The sequence below is a fragment of the Anopheles funestus genome (genome assembly GCF_943734845.2).
Source record: "Anopheles funestus chromosome X unlocalized genomic scaffold, idAnoFuneDA-416_04 X_unloc_53, whole genome shotgun sequence".
NCBI lineage: Eukaryota > Metazoa > Arthropoda > Insecta > Diptera > Culicidae > Anopheles > Anopheles funestus.
In genome coordinates, this window is record NW_026045180.1 from 65,001 (window position 1) to 87,500 (window position 22,500).

At 49.1% G+C, this 22,500-nt stretch overlaps 1 protein-coding gene across 1 annotated transcript in view; it reads right to left on the minus strand.

Moving 5' to 3' along the window:
• LOC125773783 (uncharacterized) overlaps positions 1-22,500 on the minus strand; it is a gene marked incomplete at its 3' end in the record, with an annotated part of 30,996 nt that overhangs the window by 1,602 nt on the left and 6,894 nt on the right. Inside the window, exons 2-3 of the mRNA XM_049444428.1 lie at positions 1,267-1,821; positions 1-630 (exon numbers count right to left, since the gene is read on the minus strand). The exon at positions 1-630 is cut by the window's left edge and continues 1,602 nt beyond it. Coding sequence (XP_049300385.1) covers positions 1-630; positions 1,267-1,821 — 1,185 coding nt within the window. The remainder of the gene's footprint in view (positions 631-1,266; positions 1,822-22,500) is intronic.

Here is a 22,500-nt window from a genome sequence, read left to right on the forward strand (position 1 = left end):
GCAGCGCTTGTCTCGGGCGTTGGTGCGGCGAAAGGACATGGCCGTCCTGCCCGCTTCGACAACGCGCTGGATCGCACTGATGGTGGATCTGCCTCGCCGGAAACCGTACTGCCCGTCCGACAGCCGTTCCGCATCCGGTTCCTCCAGGAACTCGTTGAGGCGGTTAAGAATTAGGCGCTCCAACACCTTGCCGAGTGCGTCGAGCATACACAGCGGCCGGTAGGAGGAGCTTTCCCCGGGAGGCTTGCCAGGCTTTGGCAGCAGTACCAGTCGTTGCCTCTTCCAGGGCGCTGGAAACGCACCCCGGTCCAGGCAGTCCTGGTACAAACGGACGAAAACCTCCGGGTACTTCCTAATGGCCGTCTTAACCGCCGCGTTGGGGATACCGTCCAGTCCAGGCGCTTTCCGGTTCGCCATCGATCCCACGATGGACAACAGCTCGCCCACGGTGACAGGGGTCAACGAAGAACTCCGCTCCTCGGTGTCGACGCTCGATGATTCAGCGTCCGGCCAGTCAACAGGCGGATGTGTCGGGAACAGATCGTTGGCTATCCGCTCCAACACGACACGGTCAGTCTCAGGTGGCACGAAGCAGCCACGAAGACGAGACATGACCACCCGATAACCGGCCCCAAACTCGTTGGTTTCCGCCTGTTGAATCAGCTCATCGAGCTGCGCTCGCTTGCTGGCCCGGACAGCCTTCTCGACGGCTCTCCTCGCCGACCGATGATGTGCAGCCACGATGCTGCGCTCCTGCAGGTCGGTGGTATGAAGCATCCGCTCGTGCACGGCCGCACACTCCTCCCGAAGACGCAAGATCTCCGGAGTCCACCAGAAGAGGTCTCGATGGGGGTCACGATGCGACATGGTGACGCGCTCCATCGTGTCGTCGCATGCATCTAGCATGGCGTCGACCATCCCCTCCTGGCTGACGGCCCGTTCCGGAAAACCGGCCGTCTGGAGTGCGGCTGCGAATGCCTCCACCGAAAACTGCGTCGTCTTCCATCTTCGGCCAGCGTGCCGAAACGTGGTGGATGACGAAGAGGACCCCTGTCCCCGCTGGTGATGCTGCTGCTGTTGTCGCTGCTGCCTCCCGTTCAGGTGACGATGCTGCTGCTGCAGGTGCTGCTGCTGCTGGTGCTGCTGCTGCTGGTGCTGCTGCTGTTGTCGTCGCTGCTGGTCGAGAGTTGGAGGCCCCACGGTGAAGAAAATGTACCGGTGGTCCGACGCCGTATAGTGGCACGAAGTGGTGTTCGCTGCCACCTCCCAAGTGTCTGGACGAGCAATGGATGCGCTCGCGAAAGACACATCCACGACACTGGGAGTGGCGACTCCGTTGCCCACGAACGTCGGGACCGATCCTTGGTTCAGGATCACAAGCCCAAGCTGCCGGATTGTGTCCAGCAGCTCTTCACCGCGCCGGGTGGTACGTTGGCTACCCCACTCCTCATTCCAGGCGTTGAAATCGCCTGCCAGGACGATGCGAGGGTGGGGTTGGGCCTCCAACTCCACCGCCTCCAGAAGTTGCTCGAACTCGCCGGCGTTGAGACGTGGAGGGGCGTAACAGCTGATGAAGACCACCCCTCCAATCTGCGCAGCAGCCAACCCGGGCATGGCACAGCGCCAGACCCGCTGGATTGGAAGGTGGCCGGTTGCCACCACAGCTGCTCTCCCCGACGAATCCACCGTCCAGTTACCGCTGCCCTCTGGAGGTCGGTACACCTCTGACAGCAGCAGCACGTCGACCCGCTTCGTGCGGGCTGTTTGCAGGGCCAGATCCTGGGCAGTGCGTCCACCACCCAGGTTGACCTGCATCACCCTCACTACACCCGACACTGTTGACCTTGTCGGCACGATGAGTGGCCCACTCGATGGGGCCCCTGACAGACAATGCACTTAGCTGCCGACGTGCACTGACTAACGCGGTGGCCTACCTCGCCACACTGCAAACACTGACCCGTCCGGTCAGTTGAAGAGCGGCAGTCCCGCGCCAGGTGCCCCATCAGCAGGCAACGGAAGCAACGCTGACGGTCGAGCGGCTTCTTCGGCACTTCACGGATCCCGCTGACACATTGGCAGAGTGTCAGCTTCTGACCAATGAGACTCCGTGCCTTGGCCAGTGGAAGTCGAACTCGCGCTCGCTTGGTGCCATCACGGAGCTCCCAAAGCTCGACGTGAGTGATGCCAGCCGCTGCTCCCAACTTCTCCTCAATGGCAAGCTTCACGTCACTCTCTTGGGCCAGAGAGTCGACGTTGGTGATGAGAAGCTCACCCATCTCCGTCACCACTCGTGCCTCGCCGTCCTCACCTAGCGCTAGCTGGATCCGGCGAGCCAGCTCCGCGCTATCGACGTTCTTCCGCAACGGTACAAGCAGATGACCTTGCACGGTCCGGCGCCCCATGCCGATGTCCGCCCTGACGTCCTGCAGCTCCTGAGACGTACGCAGCTTCACGTACATCTCTGTCCAGGTTTTGTCCGAACCTGGGACCACCGCAATGCGGTCAGGACGCGGAGGACGCCCCTTAGACTGGGCACGATGCTGCTGATGTTGTTGCTGCTGACTCTGCTGCTGCTGCTGGCGCATCTGAGGTGGCCGGTACGGCTGGCCCACCTGCTGCGGTTGCTGCTGCTGCTGAGTCGAACGTTGCGATCGGCTCTTCCGACCGCTCACGACCGTAGCCCAGGACATCTGCTGCTGTTGCCGCTGCTGCTGACGTTGCGGTTGCTGCTGCTGCTGCTGCTGCTGGCCATTAGCCGACACTGCGACCGTCCGTCGCTGCGGCTGTGGCTGGCTGCGCTGCTGCTGCTGCTGCTGCTGCTGCTGCTGCTGCTGCCGCTGTTGTTGTTGCTGCTGCCGCTGCTGCTGCTGCTGCCGCTGCTGCTGCTGCTGCTGCTGCTGCTGCTGCTGCAGTTGCGAAGCTTTCTTCGCACGGTTGCGCTGCTGCCGGCTGCGTTTTGTCCTGGCACTGCCCTGACCAACAGGCTGTGCCGAGGAATGAAGCGCCGTCAAGGAACGCATGCCCTCTTGAAGCGCTTCCAGCGTACACTTCAGGGCCACTTCACGTTCCCGGCTAAGTCGCAGCTCTTCCGTCAGCGACTCGATCTGTTTGGCGAAGTTCTCCAGCATCTTGTGCTGGAAAGCCAGCACCGACGCTTCGCCATCGTCGTGGGGAGCCACGGTTGAAGACATCTCCCCTGCCGCTACCACTGGCGGCACCACCGTCTGCTCGAGAAGAGAGGCGTCGGAAAATTCCGCATCGTCCTCCTCCTCGGAATTATCAGCCTCGGACGGAACCGCCACCGTTGGTCCGGCCGGCCGTGGTGTCTCCGGTAAAGGGGAAGGGGTATCGGACCGCTTCCGAGGCGTGGACGACGACCGCACCCCGGAACGAAGCACCCGCCCCTCCATTCTCCGCTCCTTTCACAAATAACCGCCTGCACGAATCGTTCAGACGGAACAAGGGAATATTCCCTTCAACATCTGCCAAGGTAACGACCGTCCGTCGCTAGAGCCCCTTTGGCAGATTTCCCGTCCGCGGATCGCAAGAATAAAAAACTCCCACTTTTTTCTTTATTAAAAACAATTTCGCAAGAGAAAACCGCAAGAATAAGAATTTTTAATAAATTCCGCAAGAGATTCAAGAAAACACCAAAAAACGGGTTCGTCGCCTGCTGACGCGTTGAAGTCTCTCGTTTTGGCGTTCCCGGGGAAGGATTCGGAGCCAAAGAACCGTTCCCGGTCTCCTGCTAAGCGTTCCCGGTCTCCGGCTGCGCGTTCTCACTCTCTGACCGCTAAGCGCCGGAAAGGTATGCAATTCGCATCGAGTTTTATAGCACCGTAACGCTTCGTAACGCTGGTGTCCCGGCTAAGCGCTACCGCTACCGGTCACTGGTGGCGCTGCAGACGTCGAAGAGAAGGTGGTTGCTGTCTTCGCTGGAAGTTGCGGAACCCGCCACGGGTGGCGCTGTCGTCATAAAAAGGGAGCTTTTACGTTGGGTTGTTGTCCTCACTGCTCGAAAACGCTTCGTGGTGTTGTTGATGACACAAACACACGCGACGACACACCTGACGCCACCGTACCACGCTGTTGCACGCACTTTCACGTCGAGTTTTTACTGTTTATCTCTTTTTAAAAGCACTTTACGTCGCTGGAAAACGATAGTTTATGCTCCCTAGCATGTGTTTTACCACTTTTCCAATGTTCTAACACGGTATTTCGATATTTATTCGCCACTGAAGTTCCCCATACAAAGTGTATGGGGACACTTTAAACTGAGTTTTAGCGCAGTAAATTGAAGTAAAACGATTTCCTTTTTCAATATTCGCTAAGAATGACACTCAATTCGCCCTTTTCGACTATTGTTCCGCTATTTATAAGCACTTTTGCACAATATTTTTGCAAAAAATACGGAGCGACACAAAGCACGTCTAAACTGCTGGCTTGACAGCTACGCACACACAGGGATAACTGGCTTGTGGCCGCCAAGCGTTCATAGCGACGTGGCTTTTTGATCCTTCGATGTCGGCTCTTCCTATCATTGTAAAGCAAAATTTACCAAGCGTAGGATTGTTCACCCTTTCAAGGGAACGTGAGCTGGGTTTAGACCGTCGTGAGACAGGTTAGTTTTACCCTACTGGTGTGCATTGTTTGTCGCTATCTTAACGGAATTCCTGTGCAGTACGAGAGGAACCACAGGTACGGACCACTGGCTCAATACTAGTTCGAACGGACTATGGTATGACGCTACGTCCGCTGGATTATGCCTGAACGCCTCTAAGGTCGTATCCAATCCGAGCTGATAGCGCTTCTTATACCCATTAGGTGGTCGTAAGCTAGCGGGCCTAACAACCCTCCGAGAACCGTCCGTGCTGTCCATTGGCACACTGGCGTCTCATCCCCGCTTACTACTAGGCCGCAAAGGGCGGGTTCGCGCTGCACGTGTTAGTACCATACATGTTGGGAACACCGGTGGACGAGCTTGCCGACTGTGGATATCACTAGTTTCGACACCTACGACCGCCCGCAAACGACGGGACTACAGGCTGGGAGCTTCAAGTTGTAGAGATGCGTTCGCATCGATCCTCTCAGGCGACCCATGCTTGGTGGTTAGTGCTTGCGCGTGCGCGCCCCGTGTGTGCTGGAATTGGCCAACCAGTGCACATTGGTGGTGCGTACCGTGACTTGCACCATGTGACGAGAGTGTTGAAGAACACTGTGTGGTGACTCTATGCCTATGTGATGGGGTGCTTGTAACACACGACCGAACCGACGGCTCGTTGGATGGTCACGACAGTGTGGTGCAGGTGCGCCCATGTGTAACGAATACATTGAGTGCCGTTGGAGGTTAGCGGTTGGTTGGTTGCATGCTACAACTTCGCGTTGTACATGGGCTGGCCGCTGCGCTTCCTTCGGGTTGCCACTTGATGTTGATAGGGTTGATGTATTGTGTTCGTTGACTTTTGGTTCATTCCAAAAGTCTTCGGACTTAGATAATTTTACAAGTGTCGGCGCTCTCGGACCGAAAATAAGAAGACAACTAAGAAGAAAAAGAGAAAGAAGCTAATAGTGGAAAGTATTCTTCTTCAAAGAAGGAACAAAAATTTTACAAGTGTTGAAAAATTTCCTAAGTCCAAAAAATTTTCTAAGTCCAGAAAATTTTCTAAGTCCCACAAAATGGAACATGATGAAGAAGATACAGAAGTTGAAAATTTTTCTAAGTCCAAAAAATTTTCTAAGTCCAGAAAATTTTCTAAGTCCAAAGTGTTGGAACAATTTCCAAAGGCCCATAGGTTGCACTGAATTTTCCTAAGTTGGCCACAAGTACCCATGAGGTATCGAGAAGGTTCACCCGAAGGACATAATATGTCCCAAAGTACCGATAGAGCACCCACAAAGAGCACCCAATTGGCCTAAGTTGGCCAAAAGTACCGATAGAGTACCCACAAGTAGCACTGAGTTGGCCTAAGTTGGCCAAAAGTACCGATAGAGTACCCACAAATAGCACCGAATGGGCCTAAGTTGGCCAAAAGTACCGATAGAGTACCCACAAGAAGCACTGAGTTGGCCTAAGTTGGCCAAAAGTACCGATAGAGTACCCACAAATAGCACCCAGTTGGCCTAAGTTGGCCAAAAGTACCGATAGAGCACCCAAAAGTAGCACCCAATTGGCCTATGTTGGCCAAAAGTACCGATAGAGTACCCACAAATAGCACCCAGTTGGCCTAAGTTGGCCAAAAGTACCGATAGAGCACCCACAAGTAGCACCCAATTGGCCTATGTTGGCCAAAAGTACCGATAGAGTACCCACAAATAGCACCGAATGGGCCTAAGTTGGCCAAAAGTACCGATAGAGTACCCACAAATAGCACCGCGTTGGCCTAAGTTGGCCAAAAGTACCGATAGAGTACCCACAAGTAGCACTGAGTTGGCCTAAGTTGGCCAAAAGTACTGATAGAGTACCCACAAATAGCACCGAATGGGCCTAACATGGCCAAAAGTACCGATAGAGTACCCACAAATAGCACCGAATGGGCCTAACATGGCCAAAAGTACCGATAGAGCACCCACATATAGCACCCCATTGGCCTAAGTTGGCCAAAAGTACCGATAGAGTACCCACAAAGAGCACCCAATTGGCCTAAGTTGGCCAAAAGTACCGCCAAGTAGCACCATAGAGGCCCGAGTAGAGCGAAATGTGGGCCAAATTGAACATTTGAAAATTTTTACAAGTCCAGAAAATTTTCTAAGTCCAGAAAATTTTCTAAGTCCAAAGAGTTGGACAAATTTCCTTAGGCCCAAAGGTTGCACTGAATGTTCCTAAGTTGGCCATCAGTACCCATGAAGTATAGCGAAGGTTCACCCGAAAGACACAATACGCCCTAAAGTACCCACAGAGTACCCACAAGTTGCACCCAATTGGCCTAAGTTGGCCAGAAGTACCGACAAGTACCACCATAGAAGCCCGAGTAGAGCGAAATGTGGGCCAAAGTACCGAGTAGTTGCCACAAATGCCCAAATGGATACCAAAATGTGGTACCAAGTACCTAACTGTTGCAACAAATGCTAGCTTTCTGAGCAAAAGCTGTGGACCAATTTCGTAGAAGAACCGCCTAGGCGAAAAGGCAAAAATCGCCGAAGCTGGCCCGCTCGCAGAGCTCGCGGGCCAGGAGATACTCATAGGGCGCTTTACTAGAGTGGGGAACTTGAGAATTTTTGTGTCCGAGACTTTGGGCAACTTCGCGGCCGCCCCCTTAAAGTAAAAGATTTTCTCTGGGTGCCTAAAATTCGCAATTCCCGCAAAGTCGGGAAGACGTTAAAGTTTTTGCCCAAAAAATGGCCATCGATTTAAGGTGATTTTCCAATAAGAAAATGCTTCCTATTTTGAATTTTTTCGAATATTTCCTAAACTAAGCGTCGGAGCACATGGCCGTGGAGGAACTTTTGGTAGCTTTTGGCAAGGGCTATCGGATGAAATAATGCGAAAGGCCATCGGAGCGATATTGGATTAATGCGGGCCCATAAACGTACCTAAGAAGTGAAAATTGGTACCTTGCACGCAGGATGCAAGAAATGCTTGAGTGTTAACCATCATCGGTACCAAGTACCTAGGTTATATCGAGTGCGTAGATGGAAGTCGGTACCAAAGGGAAACCTTCCTAGGCTAGGTGCACGCAAGTGAGTATGGATCGATCAGTAGAAAGATGGGAAGCCATAGGAAACCTTCCTAGGCTAGGTGCACGCAAGTGAGTATGGATCGATCAGTAGAAAGATGGGAAGCCATAGGAAACCTTCCTAGGCTAGGTGCACGCAAGTGAGTATGGATCGATCAGTAGAAAGATGGGAAGCCATAGGAAACCTTCCTAGGCTAGGTGCACGCAAGTGAGTATGGATCGATCAGTAGAAAGATGGGAAGCCATAGGAAACCTTCCTAGGCTAGGTGCACGCAAGTGAGTATGGATCGATCAGTAGAAAGATGGGAAGCCATAGGAAACCTTCCTAGGCTAGGTGCACGCAAGTGAGTATGGATCGATCAGTAGAAAGATGGGAAGCCATAGGAAACCTTCCTAGGCTAGGTGCACGCAAGTGAGTATGGATCGATCAGTAGAAAGATGGGAAGCCATAGGAAACCTTCCTAGGCTAGGTGCACGCAAGTGAGTATGGATCGAACAGTAGAAAGATGGGAAGCCCAAGGAAACCTTCCTAGGCTAGGTGCACGCAAGTGAGTATGGATCGATCAGTAGAAAGATGGGAAGCCATAGGAAACCTTCCTAGGCTAGGTGCACGCAAGTGAGTATGGATCGATCAGTAGAAAGATGGGAAGCCCAAGGAAACCTTCCTAGGCTAGGTGCACGCAAGTGAGTATGGATCGATCAGTAGAAAGATGGGAAGCCATAGGAAACCTTCCTAGGCTAGGTGCACGCAAGTGAGTATGGATCGATCAGTAGAAAGATGGGAAGCCATAGGAAACCTTCCTAGGCTAGGTGCACGCAAGTGAGTATGGATCGATCAGTAGAAAGATGGGAAGCCATAGGAAACCTTCCTAGGCTAGGTGCACGCAAGTGAGTATGGATCGATCAGTAGAAAGATGGGAAGCCATAGGAAACCTTCCTAGGCTAGGTGCACGCAAGTGAGTATGGATCGATCAGTAGAAAGATGGGAAGCCATAGGAAACCTTCCTAGGCTAGGTGCACGCAAGTGAGTATGGATCGATCAGTAGAAAGATGGGAAGCCATAGGAAACCTTCCTAGGCTAGGTGCACGCAAGTGAGTATGGATCGAACAGTAGAAAGATGGGAAGCCCAAGGAAACCTTCCTAGGCTAGGTGCACGCAAGTGAGTATGGATCGATCAGTAGAAAGATGGGAAGCCATAGGAAACCTTCCTAGGCTAGGTGCACGCAAGTGAGTATGGATCGATCAGTAGAAAGATGGGAAGCCCAAGGAAACCTTCCTAGGCTAGGTGCACGCAAGTGAGTATGGATCGATCAGTAGAAAGATGGGAAGCCATAGGAAACCTTCCTAGGCTAGGTGCACGCAAGTGAGTATGGATCGATCAGTAGAAAGATGGGAAGCCATAGGAAACCTTCCTAGGCTAGGTGCACGCAAGTGAGTATGGATCGATCAGTAGAAAGTGGGAAGCCCAGTACCAAATGCCCTAGTGAAGACCGTAAACGAATATCATGAACCGAGAAGGAGCACCAAATGCCCTAGTGAAGACCGTAAACGAATATCATGAACCGATAAGGAGCACCAAATGCCCTAGTGAAGACCGTAAACGAATATCATGAACCGATAAGGAGCACCAAATGCCCTAGTGAAGACCGTAAACGAATATCATGAACCGATAAGGAGCACCAAATGCCCTAGTGAAGACCGTAAACGAATATCATGAACCGATAAGGAGCACCAAATGCCCTAGTGAAGACCGTAAACGAATATCATGAACCGATAAGGAGCACCAAATGCCCTAGTGAAGACCGTAAACGAATATCATGAACCGATAAGGAGCACCAAATGCCCTAGTGAAGACCGTAAACGAATATCATGAACCGAGAAGGAGCACCAAATGCCCTAGTGAAGACCGTAAACGAATATCATGAACCGATAAGGAGCACCAAATGCCCTAGTGAAGACCGTAAACGAATATCATGAACCGATAAGGAGCACCAAATGCCCTAGTGAAGACCGTAAACGAATATCATGAACCGATAAGGAGCACCAAATGCCCTAGTGAAGACCGTAAACGAATATCATGAACCGATAAGGAGCACCAAATGCCCTAGTGAAGACCGTAAACGAATATCATGAACCGATAAGGAGCACCAAATGCCCTAGTGAAGACCGTAAACGAATATCATGAACCGATAAGGAGCACCAAATGCCCTAGTGAAGACCGTAAACGAATATCATGAACCGATAAGGAGCACCAAATGCCCTAGTGAAGACCGTAAACGAATATCATGAACCGAGAAGTAGCAACGAATGCCTGAAAAAGTACCAAGTCCACGGTATAGAGTAACGAGAGTTAACCGCCGTGATGTATGCAATGAGGGCAGCCATTGCATGGGTTCTGGACTTGGTTCGCGAATAACTTTTTTGCTAGACATCGGACAAAGTTGACGTGGAAGAACGAAATGTAGCATTTGGTGCCACCTATCCAAAACTTTTTCAAGATTGAAGATCCGATCGATACAGCCTGAGTTATAGGCAAAAGTTGGTGCAAAATTGAGCATTTTTAATGGTGAAAAATCGGTACTCCTCGAATAGCTCCTGTTGGAAGCATCGGACCACATGGTCGTGGAGGAACATATTGTAGCGCGCGGTGTCAAGTATCGACACCCAAAACCGCATGTCCGATGGACGGAAAATGACCAAGTTATAGTGAAAACTTGGTTGCACCAAATTCCCGAAGAAGTGCAACGAGAAGGTGAATGCGATGGTTGTTCGTCGAATAGCTCCGGCCACAGACATGTTAGCGATTAGTGGTGCATGGAAGAAATCTAGCCACAAGTGCCATCTACCCATGGCCAGAAGAAAGTGTGGCCATATCTTGGATACCGGCGGAGCTATGGGGCAAATATGGGCCAAAAATGGTGCAAGTTGGACCAAAAATCCGAAAAAGTACCTAGGTAAATGCGATGGTTGTTCGTCGAATAGCTCCGGCCACAGACATGTTAGCGATTAGTGGTGCATGGAAGAAATCTAGCCACAAGTGCCATCTACCCATGGCCAGAAGAAAGTGTGGCCATATCTTGGATACCGGCGGAGCTATGGGGCAAATATGGGCCAAAAATGGTGCAAGTTGGACCAAAAATCCGACCAAGTGCGCGAGGCGCTTTCGTGAATAGCTCCGGCCACAGACATGGTAGCGATTAGTGGTGCATGGAAGAAATCTAGCCACAAGTGCCATCTACCCATGGCCAGAAGAAAGTGTGGCCATATCTTGGATACCGGCGGAGCTATGGGGCAAATATGGGCCAAAAATGGTGCAAGTTGGACCAAAAATCCGACCAAGTGCGCGAGGCGCTTTCGTGAATAGCTCCGGCCACAGACATGTTAGCGATTAGTGGTGCATGGAAGAAATCTAGCCACAAGTGCCATCTACCCATGGCCAGAAGAAAGTGTGGCCATATCTTGGATACCGGCGGAGCTATGGGGCAAATATGGGCCAAAAATGGTGCAAGTTGGACCAAAAATCCGACCAAGTGCGCGAGGCGCTTTCGTGAATAGCTCCGGCCACAGACATGTTAGCGATTAGTGGTGCATGGAAGAAATCTAGCCACAAGTGCCATCTACCCATGGCCAGAAGAAAGTGTGGCCATATCTTGGATACCGGCGGAGCTATGGGGCAAATATGGGCCAAAAATGGTGAAGTTGGACCAAAAATCCGACCAAGTGCGCGAGGCGCTTTCGTGAATAGCTCCGGCCACAGACATGGTAGCGATTAGTGGTGCATGGAAGAAATCTAGCCACAAGTGCCATCTACCCATGGCCAGAAGAAAGTGTGGCCATATCTTGGATACCGGCGGAGCTATGGGGCAAATATGGGCCAAAAATGGGTAAAATTGTACGGTCCAAAGCCAAGGGTAAATTTTTTTATTCCTCTAATAACTTCTAGCACAGACATTGAATCGGTTGGTGATGTATGGATGAAATGTAGCAAACAGTTGGAGCTACCCATAAAATCTTAAAGATTGACGATCCAATGTATAGAACCGGAGTAATGTGCGATACTTGGTGAAAAATCGAGTGAAAAATTAGCTATAAACTGTTTTTGGCCCATAACTCGAATACTAGACATCGGAAGGGGGGGTCGTAGAACGATTTTTTGTTGCCCTATCGATTCCCTATCGAACGAGCAAAAGTTGTTTTTTTGACCAAAAAGGACCCCTACTCTAGTAAAATTGGCCTGATTTTACTAGTCCCCGGTACCCGTACAGGCAAAATGAGCAAAATGCTCAAGTATGAATGGTTTTTGGCCCATAACTCGAATACTAGACGTCGCAGGGGGGTGTCATGGAACAATTTTTGGTAGCCCTTGAAATTATCTATCGAATGACATATACTTGATTTTTGGCCAAAAAGTTCCCTAGACTAGTAAAAATCGCATCATTTTACTAGAGTCGGGTACCCTGGACGAAAAACCGCTATAATTGCGGTTTTTGGCTAATAACTCGAATACTAGACGTCGCAGGGGGGTGTCGTGGAACAATTTTTTTTTGCCCTTGAAATTATCTATCGAATGACATATACTTGATTTTTGGCCAAAAAGTTCCCTAGACTAGTAAAAATCGCATCATTTTACTAGAGTCGGGTACCCTGGACGAAAAACCGCTATAATTGCGGTTTTTGGCTAATAACTCGAATACTAGACGTCGCAGGGGGGTGTCGTGGAACAATTTTTGGTAGCCCTTGAAATTATCTATCGAATGACATATACTTGATTTTTGGCCAAAAAGTTCCCTAGACTAGTAAAAATCGCATCATTTTACTAGAGTCGGGTACCCTGGACGAAAAACCGCTATAGTTGCGGTTTTTGGCTAATAACTCTAATACTAGACGTCGCAGGGGGGTGTCATGGAACAATTTTTGGTAGCCCTTGAAATTATCTATCGAATGACATATACTTGATTTTTGGCCAAAAAGTTCCCTAGACTAGTAAAAATCGCATCATTTTACTAGAGTCGGTTACCCTGGACGAAAAACCGCTTAAGTTGCGGTTTTTGGCTAATAACTCGAATACTAGACGTCGCAGGGGGGTGTCGTGGAACAATTTTTGGTAGCCCTTGAAATTATCTATCGAATGACATATACTTGATTTTTTGACCAAAAAGTTCCTAGACTAGTAAAAATCGCATCATTTTACTAGAGTCGGGTACCCTGGACGAAAAACCGCTATAGTTGCGGTTTTTGGCTAATAACTCTAATACTAGACGTCGGAGGGGGGTGTCGTGGAACAATTTTTGGTAGCCCTTGAAATTATCTATCGAATGACATATACTTGATTTTTGGCCAAAAAGTTCCCTAGACTAGTAAAAATCGCATCATTTTACTAGAGTCGGGTACCCTGGACGAAAAACCGCTTAAGTTGCGGTTTTTGGCTAATAACTCGAATACTAGACGTCGCAGGGGGGTGTCGTGGAACAATTTTTGGTAGCCCTTGAAATTATCTATCGAATGACATATACTTGATTTTTTGACCAAAAAGTTCCTAGACTAGTAAAAATCGCATCATTTTACTAGAGTCGGGTACCCTGTACGAAAAACCGCTATAGTTGCGGTTTTTGGCCAATAACTCGAATACTAGACGTCGGAGGGGGGTGCCGTAGAACAATTTTTTGTAGCCCTTGAAATTACCTTTCGAATGATATATAGTGGTTTTTTGGTCAAACAGTGACCCCGAGACTAGTAACCCTCCATACACAAAACCGCCTAAAAAGTTTTGGTTTTGCAAAATTTTGAAAAGTGCGTCAAAAAAATTTTTTCAAAAAGTACCAAATCGTGATCAGAACTCACTATAGACCATAAAAAGTGAAATCCGATGGTCATTTGCAACACTTGGTCAATCGAGAAAAATTTCACTTTTTTACTAGAGTCGGGTACCCTGAACGAAAAATCGCTCAAGTGATGGTTTTTGGCCAATAACTCGAATACTAGACGTCGGAGGGGGGTGCCGTAGAACAATTTTTTGTAGCCCTTGAAATTACCTTTCGAATGATATATAGTGGTTTTTTGGTCAAACAGTGACCCCGAGACTAGTAACCCTCCATACACAAAACCGCCTACAAAAACTTTGTTTTGAAAAATTTTGAAAAGTTCAAAAAAATTTTTTTTTCAAAAACTACTAAAACGTGATAAGAACTTACTATAGACCATGAAAAGTGATATCCGATGATAATTTGCAAAAGTTGGTAACTAGTAAAAAATTTCACTTTTTTACTAGAGTCGGTGCAACGAGAAAAAAAAAGTCCGTGATGGAGAAAAATGGCACGTTTTCCACGCCTGTACGCTTTCGTTTTCTATATAGGGGGTAGGTGAGCCAGAAGCATGAATTTGACTGAGTACGTATCTTTATGAATTGGGCCCTTCTAAATCGATTGAGACTACCCCCAGGACGATCGGACGACTGCTTCTGGCTCAAAATGTGGTTTTTAGATTTTGATCGTCAATTATGAGAGAAAAAATCGATTAGAAGTAAAGATACGAAATGCTTGGTCTAAGTTGGGAAACGACTTCGGATATTTGTTGGACGTTGTCGTAGAAGGTCCGAGGACCAAGGAAAAGTGATTTCCAAGTGGATTTATGCACTATTAGTCGATGGTAAGATGTGAAATTAGTAGAACTTACCATACAGTTTGCGAAGTTGAAGCAATCGGTTGGTGAATATGGTACTGTCTGTCCAATTTGGTGGTTCGGAATGAGTGAAACGATGTTGATGATGGATAGACGTTCCGATTGCCCCCGATCGGGGAACATATAGTGGTCTTTAAGGTCCAAGTACCTATGTTTTGGTAAGCAGAACTGAGAGTTAAAGGATGAAAGTCGGCCATTCCTAATATCATCCTATCGGTGGTTCGCGAGTTGTTTGAGGACCGGAGCAGCTCGCGATGAAACGGTCCTAGGGTATTGGTTATCCATCCAAGGAAGAGTAAATGCGATCCTAGATGTGTGTCGTTGGCCGTTCTACCGGTATCGCCTATCGATGAGATATCGACGGGCATGCCTTACTCGAAAGTTGAATTCTAGGATCGATGGTCAAACAGACCTATGAGCGATAAACCAAACTGAACACGTATTGATGTCGGCTTTTCCTATCATTTGATGCCGCAGGTTGTTTAGGGACCGGAGCAACTTGCGGCCGAGACGGTCCCCGGGGGTTTCTTTCTCCAAGGAGTGGAAACTATTAAGCAAGAGTTGTAGCAAGATACGATCCTCTGATGTGTCGTTGGCCGTTCATGCGGTATCGCCTGTCGATGAGATATCGATGGGCATGCCTTACTCTACCGACCTTCTAATTGAGAGTATTAATCAGGGATCGATGGTCAAACAAGACCAATGAGCGATAAACCAAACTGAACACGTATTGATGTCGGCATTTCCTATCATTTGTCGCAGGTTGTTTAGGGACCGGAGCAGCTTGCGACCGAGACGGTCCCCGGGGGTTTCTTTCTCCAAGGAGAAGAAACGATTAAGCAAAAGTTGTAGCAAGATACGATCCTCTGATGTGTCGTTGGCCGTTCAAGCGGTATCGCCTGTCGATGAGATATCGATGGGCATGCCTTACTCTCCCGACTGGATTACTGAGAGTTTAATCAGGGATCGATGGTCAAACAGACCAATGAGCGATAAACCAAACTGAACACATATTGATGTCGGCATTTCCTATCATTTGTCGCAGGTTGTTTAGGGACCGGAGCAGCTTGCGACCGAGACGGTCCCCGGGGGTTTCTTTCTCTAAGGAGTGGAAACGATTAAGCAAAAGTCGTAGCAATAATCGATCACCTGATGTGTCGTTGGCCGTTCTTGCGGTATCGCCTGTCGATGAGATATCGATGGGCATGCCTTACTCTCCTGACTGTTTAATTGAGAGTTATAATCAGGGATCGATGGTCAAAAAGACCTATGAGCGATAAACCAAACTGAACACGTATTGATGTCGGCATTTCCTATCATTTGTCGCAGGTTGTTTGGGGACCGGAGCAGCTTGCGACCGAGACGGTCCCTTCCCGAAAGATGGTGAACCGAGTCGTCTGGCGTAAAAACCGGACGACTCGAAAGGGCTTGACCCTTTCAAGTGAGCGATAATCACATTCTACGCTCAGTTCGACAGCTACAAGGCAATCACTCGCTATGTTCAGAGCTAATACATGCAACATGCCGGCATTGTTTCCACCGACGCATGGATTCAAGACTGGTGCACTTATTAGTTAAACCGTTCGCCTCCGGGTGTTTCGAGTTCAAGTCTGGATGAGGATTGTTCTTGCTGGTAATAGCTTGAGCCCCTGAATAAGGGGTCGAAGCGTACATCTTGAGACCATGTACAACATATTACCAAATCGGCACCATGGGTTCGGGTGCAAGTGATGTAACCGTGAAAGATGTTGAGCAGCCCAACATCGGTTTACACACGCATAATAGGAAGGCAGCGCTGTCGACTGGTCAGTCGTGTAAGAAGTGTGCATTATCGATCACAAATATATTGGTGATCTGTAGGTTGCGCATACACCATGCCCGGTGTAAAGTGCCGTGGTCCCCCCCGGGGGGCTGCATCAAACCGTTCGCCACGCGAACTACCCAATGGAACGAACTCGATGCATTTAATAAGAAGAAGAGATGATAATGAAACACGGTCGATTTAAGAGTTGAAAACGTTGAAATGCCTATAAGCAAGTCTTAAGTTGGTGGTGACCGTTACGCCCCAACAAATTGGTGCCTTACCCTACACCAAAGAGCCATTCAACATGGTTCAAGTGAGCGATAATCACGCTCTACGCTCAGTTCGACAGCTGCAAGGCAATCACTCGCTAAGTTCAGAGCTAATACATGCAACACGCCGGCATTGTTTCCACCGACGCATGGATTCAAGACTGGTGCACTTATTAGTTAAACCGTTCGCCTCCGGGTGTTTCGAGTTCAAGTCTGGATGAGGATTGTTCTTGCTGGTAATAGCTTGAGCCCCTGAATAAGGGGCCGAAGCGTACATCTTGAGTAAATGTACAACATATTACCAAATCGGCACCGTGGGTTCTGGTGCAAGTGATGTAACCGTGAAAGATGTTGAGCAGCCCAACATCGGTTTACACACGCATAATAGGAAGGCAGCGCTGTCGACTGGTCAGTCGTGTAAGAAGTGTGCATTATCGATCTGCAATATATGAGCTCAGTATGACAGCCCAATTGGTAATCCTCGGGACCTCCAGAAAGGAAGCTGGATGAGGATTACCAAATCGAAAGTTGATAAGTGTAGTGGTACCACTTAGTCAACTTGTATCCCGAAAGATGGTGAACCGAGTCGTCTGGCGTAAAAACCGGACGACTCGAAAGGGCTTGACCCTTTCAAGTGAGCGATAATCACATTCTACGCTCAGTTCGACAGCTACAAGGCAATCACTCGCTATGTTCAGAGCTAATACATGCAACATGCCGGCATTGTTTCCACCGACGCATGGATTCAAGACTGGTGCACTTATTAGTTAAACCGTTCGCCTCCGGGTGTTTCGAGTTCAAGTCTGGATGAGGATTGATCTTGCTGGTAATAGCTTGAGCCCCTGAATAAGGGGTCGAAGCGTACATCTTGAGACCATGTACAACATATTACCAAATCGGCACCATGGGTTCGGGTGCAAGTGATGTAACCGTGAAAGATGTTGAGCAGCCCAACATCGGTTTACACACGCATAATAGGAAGGCAGCGCTGTCGACTGGTCAGTCGTGTAAGAAGTGTGCATTATCGATCACAAATATATTGGTGATCTGTAGGTTGCGCATACACCATGCCCGGTGTAAAGTGCCGTGGTCCCCCCCGGGGGGCTGCATCAAACCGTTCGCCACGCGAACTACCCAATGGAACGAACTCGATGCATTTAATAAGAAGAAGAGATGATAATGAAACACGGTCGATTTAAGAGTTGAAAACGTTGAAATGCCTATAAGCAAGTCTTAAGTTGGTGGTTTCGTTGTGCCCCAACAAATTGGTGCCTTACCCTACACCAAAGAGCCATTCAACATGGTTCAAGTGAGCGATAATCACATTCTACGCTCAGTTCGACAGCTACAAGGCAATCACTCGCTATGTTCAGAGCTAATACATGCAACATGCCGGCATTGTTTCCACCGACGCATGGATTCAAGACTGGTGCACTTATTAGTTAAACCGTTCGCCTCCGGGTGTTTCGAGTTCAAGTCTGGATGAGGATTGTTCTTGCTGGTAATAGCTTGAGCCCCTGAATAAGGGGTCGAAGCGTACATCTTGAGACCATGTACAACATATTACCAAATCGGCACCGTGGGTTCTGGTGCAAGTGATGTAACCATGAAAGATGTTGAGCAGCCCAACATCGGTTTACACACGCATAAGGGGTTTATTGTTATCTGTAGGTTGCGCATACACCATACCCGGTGTAAAGTGCCGTGGTCCCCCAGGGGGCTGCATCAAAACGTTCGCCATGCGAACTACCCAATGGAACGAACTCGATGTATTGAAAGAGATGAACAATTAATAGCGAGAATAGGGGCCCGGAAGCAATTCCGCGGCCCTACGGTCGATTCAAGAGTTGAAACGTTGTACAATCGTGGATAGCACCTAGTGCTAATATGGTGAGAGATAATGTGTGAGGAAATTTAGTTTCCTAAAGTTTAGTTAGTGGTTTCCGTTGTGCCCTAACAAACTTAAAGTTGGTGGTGACCGTTACACCCCAACAAATTGGTGCCTTACCCAACACCAAAGAGCCATTCCATATGGTTCTAGAGAGAGAGAGTTGTGTGGAAATTTATTTCCCACTAAGCGAGTGTGTGTCTGTAGTGGAACGAATTCTGGTTGATCCTACCAGTAATATACGCTTGTCTCAAAGGTTAAGCCATGCATGTCTAAGTACAAACATAAATGAATGTGAAACCGCATAAGGCTCAGTATAACAGCTATAATTCACAAGATCATCCTACCACTAGTTACTTGGATAACTGTGGAAAATCCAGAGCTAATACATGCAACATGCCGGGACTGTTGCCCTCGCGGGTAGCTGAACTGGTGCACTTATTAGTTAAACCAATCGCCTCCGGGCGGCTTGAGTTGAAGTCTGGATAAGGACGCAGATCGTATGGTCGCTTGTCGACTGACGACAGATCTTTCAAATGTCTGCCCTATCAACTATTGATGGTAGTGTAGAGGACTACCATGGTTGCGACGGGTAACGGGGAATCAGGGTTCGATTCCGGAGAGGGAGCCTGAGAAATGGCTACCACATCCAAGGAAGGCAGCAGGCGCGTAAATTACCCAATCCCAGTACGGGGAGGTAGTGACGAGAAATAACAATATGGACCTCTCTAACGATGGTCCATAATTGGAATGAGTTGAGTATAAATCCTTCAACAAGGATCAAGTGGAGGGCAAGTCTGGTGCCAGCAGCCGCGGTAATTCCAGCTCCACTAGCGTATATTAAAGTTGTTGCGGTTAAAACGTTCGAAGTTGATTGCCCGTCCAGACACGTGACCGCCACGGGCGCCCGGTTACACGCCGGGGCCGTTCGTGCGCGCGCTCACGGCTGCGACTCACAATGGTGTACTTGGGCGTTACTCTGTGAACGAGTACCGTGCTACCGGTTAACTCCGGCACGGGCTCCTCATGGTGCTCAAGATACTCACATTTACCTTGAACAAATTAGAGTGCTCAAAGCAGGCTAAGACAAAGCGTCCGGCCCCCCCGTGGGGTTGGCGTTGGCCGAGAATAATCTTGCATGGAATAATGGAATATGACCTCGGTTTATACGATTTCGTTGGTTTGTCAGAAACCTAGAGGTAATGATTAACAGAAGTAGTTGGGGGCATTGGTATTACGGCGCGAGAGGTGAAATTCGTAGACCGTCGTAGGACCAACTGAAGCGAAAGCGTTTGCCATGGATGCTTTCTTTAATCAAGAACGAAAGTTAGAGGATCGAAGGCGATTAGATACCGCCCTAGTTCTAACCGTAAACGATGCCAATTAGCAATTGGGAGACGCTACCCCTATTCGGTGCTCTCAGTCGCTTCCGGGAAACCAAAATCGGGTTCCGGGGGAAGTATGGTTGCAAAGTTGAAACTTAAAGGAATTGACGGAAGGGCACCACAAGAAGTGGAGCTTGCGGCTTAATTTGACTCAACACGGGAAAATTTACCAGGTCCAAACTTATCGAGGTAAGACAGATTGATAGCTCTTTCTCAAATTTAAGGGTAGTGGTGCATGGCCGTTCTTAGTTCGTGGAATGATTTGTCTGGTTAATTCCGATAACGAACGTGACTCAAACATGCTAACTAGAACGCTGTCAGCAGTGCGCCTCCGGGCGCACCTGACGTTACAGCCGGGCGGCGCCTTCACGGGCGGTCGTCGGCTACGTTTGCCCTGCTTAGCGGGACAACTTGTGTTTAGCAAGCTGAGAATGAGCGATAACAGGTCCGTGATGCCCTTAGATGTTCTGGGCTGCACGCGTGCTACAATGTGGGTCGCAGCGTGTTCTCGCCAATAGGCGCCCCCATTCCGAGAGGAACGGGAAATCACTAAAATGCCCATCTAGTCGGGATTGGGGACTGCAACGGTCCCCATGAACCTGGAATTTCTAGTAAGCACTAGTCATTAGCTAGTGCTGATTACGTCCCTGCCCTTTGTACACACCGCCCGTCGCTACTACCGATGGATTATTTAGTGAGGTTTCTGGAGGCTTACCTTCCGCGGTTCCTTCGTGAGCTGCAGCTGGCATGGCTGAAGTTGACCGAACTTGATGATTTAGAGGAAGTAAAAGTCGTAACAAGGTTTCCGTAGGTGAACCTGCGGAAGGATCATTACTGATGATCGTCCGCGAGTGACCAACCATGGGCTGCCTTCGGTGTAGCTCGGTCGCTCGCTTGCTATGTGTCAGAATTTGTTGAAAGCCAACTCGTTCGTTGTACACTTTGATGGGTGACCATCACTGTGTCCCCGTGCCGAGCTAGATCTCCCCTAGCCGTAAGGCACTTGAACGCCCCTTCGACGACGAGTTGCATGTGTGTGGTATGTGTCAGAATCTGGTGAAGCTTTCTGCATGTGATGTGCCTTGTGTGGATCCGTGGCCATTGCATTGTGTCTGGTGCTTAGATACCCAGACACTTAGAACGCTTGCGCGGAAAGCAAACTCGATCGTTGTACACTTTGATGGGTGACCATCACTGTGTCTCCGTGCCGTGCTAGATCCCCCCTAGCCGTAAGGCACTTTGAACGCCCCTTCGACGACGAGTTACAAGAGTGTGGTATGTGTCAGAATCTGGTGAAGCTTTCTGCATGTGATGTGCCTTGTGTGGATCCGTGGCCATTGCATTGTGTCTGGTGTGTAGGTACCCAGACACTTAGAACGCTTGCGCGGAAAGCAAACTCGATCGTTGTACACTTTGATGGGCAACCATCACTGTGTCTCCGTGCCGTGCTAGATCTCTCCTAGCCGTAAGGCACTTTGAACGCCCCTTCGACGACGAGTTACAAGAGTGTGGTATGTGTCATAATCTGGTGAAGCTTTCTGCATGTGATGTGCCTTGTGTGGATCCGTGGCCATTGCATTGTGTCTGGTGTGTAGGTACCCAGACACTTAAGCAAACTCGATCGTTGTACACTGTGATGGGCGAGCATCACTGTGTCTCCGTGCCGTGTAAGAGCTCCCCTGGCCATCAGGCACTTGAAAGGTCCTTCGACGACGAGTTACAATAGTGGTGTGTTAGATACGTCAGGTGATGGTATCTACTGTTGTGCAATACGTATCCGGCCACGGCACGGAACGAACGGGAACTGTGGTGCAGACATACAAAGAGTTAAGCCTATTAGTCATTAACTCTAAGGACGGGGCCATGGGGCGGTACGCAAAGGATACGGATGAGCGAGTATGCAGGCCCAATACTCAATAGCTCGATCCGATCCAAGCACATGAGTTGACTGCGGCGCCAGGTTAACCAATGTGCTAGATTCTATTTGGCCAGTAGAATCTTGTGTCTTATGCGATTTGATACCAAGACACCAGAACGAAAGTTAGTTGAAGAGTTATTAAACTCTTATGAAGTATGGTTGTGCAATCACAACTTATGACTTTAACCTATAAAGTGGATATGGACTTGCAATTATAACATGGAATCTCTACACACCCCATGAGCTCGATCCAATCCACGCACACGAGTTGCCTGAGTAGCGACAGGTATACCGATGTGCAATACGTATCCGGCCACGGCACGGAACGAACGGGAACTGTGGTGCAGACATACAAAGAGTTAAGCCTACTAGTCATTAACTCTAAGGACGGGGCCATGGGGCGGTACGCAAAGGATACGGATGAGCGAGTATGCAGGCCCAATACTCAATAGCTCGATCCGATCCAAGCACATGAGTTGACTGCGGCGCCAGGTTAACCAATGTGCTAGATTCTATTTGGCCAGTAGAATCTTGTGTCTTACGCGATTTGATACCAAGACACCAGAACGAAAGTTAGTTGAAGAGTGATTAAACTCTTATGAAGAATGGTTGTGCAATCACAACTTATGACTTTAACCTATAAAGTGGATATGGACTATCAATTATAACATGGGGCACACACCATGTTCTCGATCCAATCCACGCACACGAGTTGCCTGAGTAGCGACAGGTATACCGATGTGCAATACGTATCCGGCCATAGGCACGGAACGAACAGGAACTGTGGTGCAGACATACAAGGGCCATGGGGCGGTACGCAAAGGATACGGATGAGCGAGTATGCAGGCCCAATACTCAATAGCTCGATCCGATCCAAGCACATG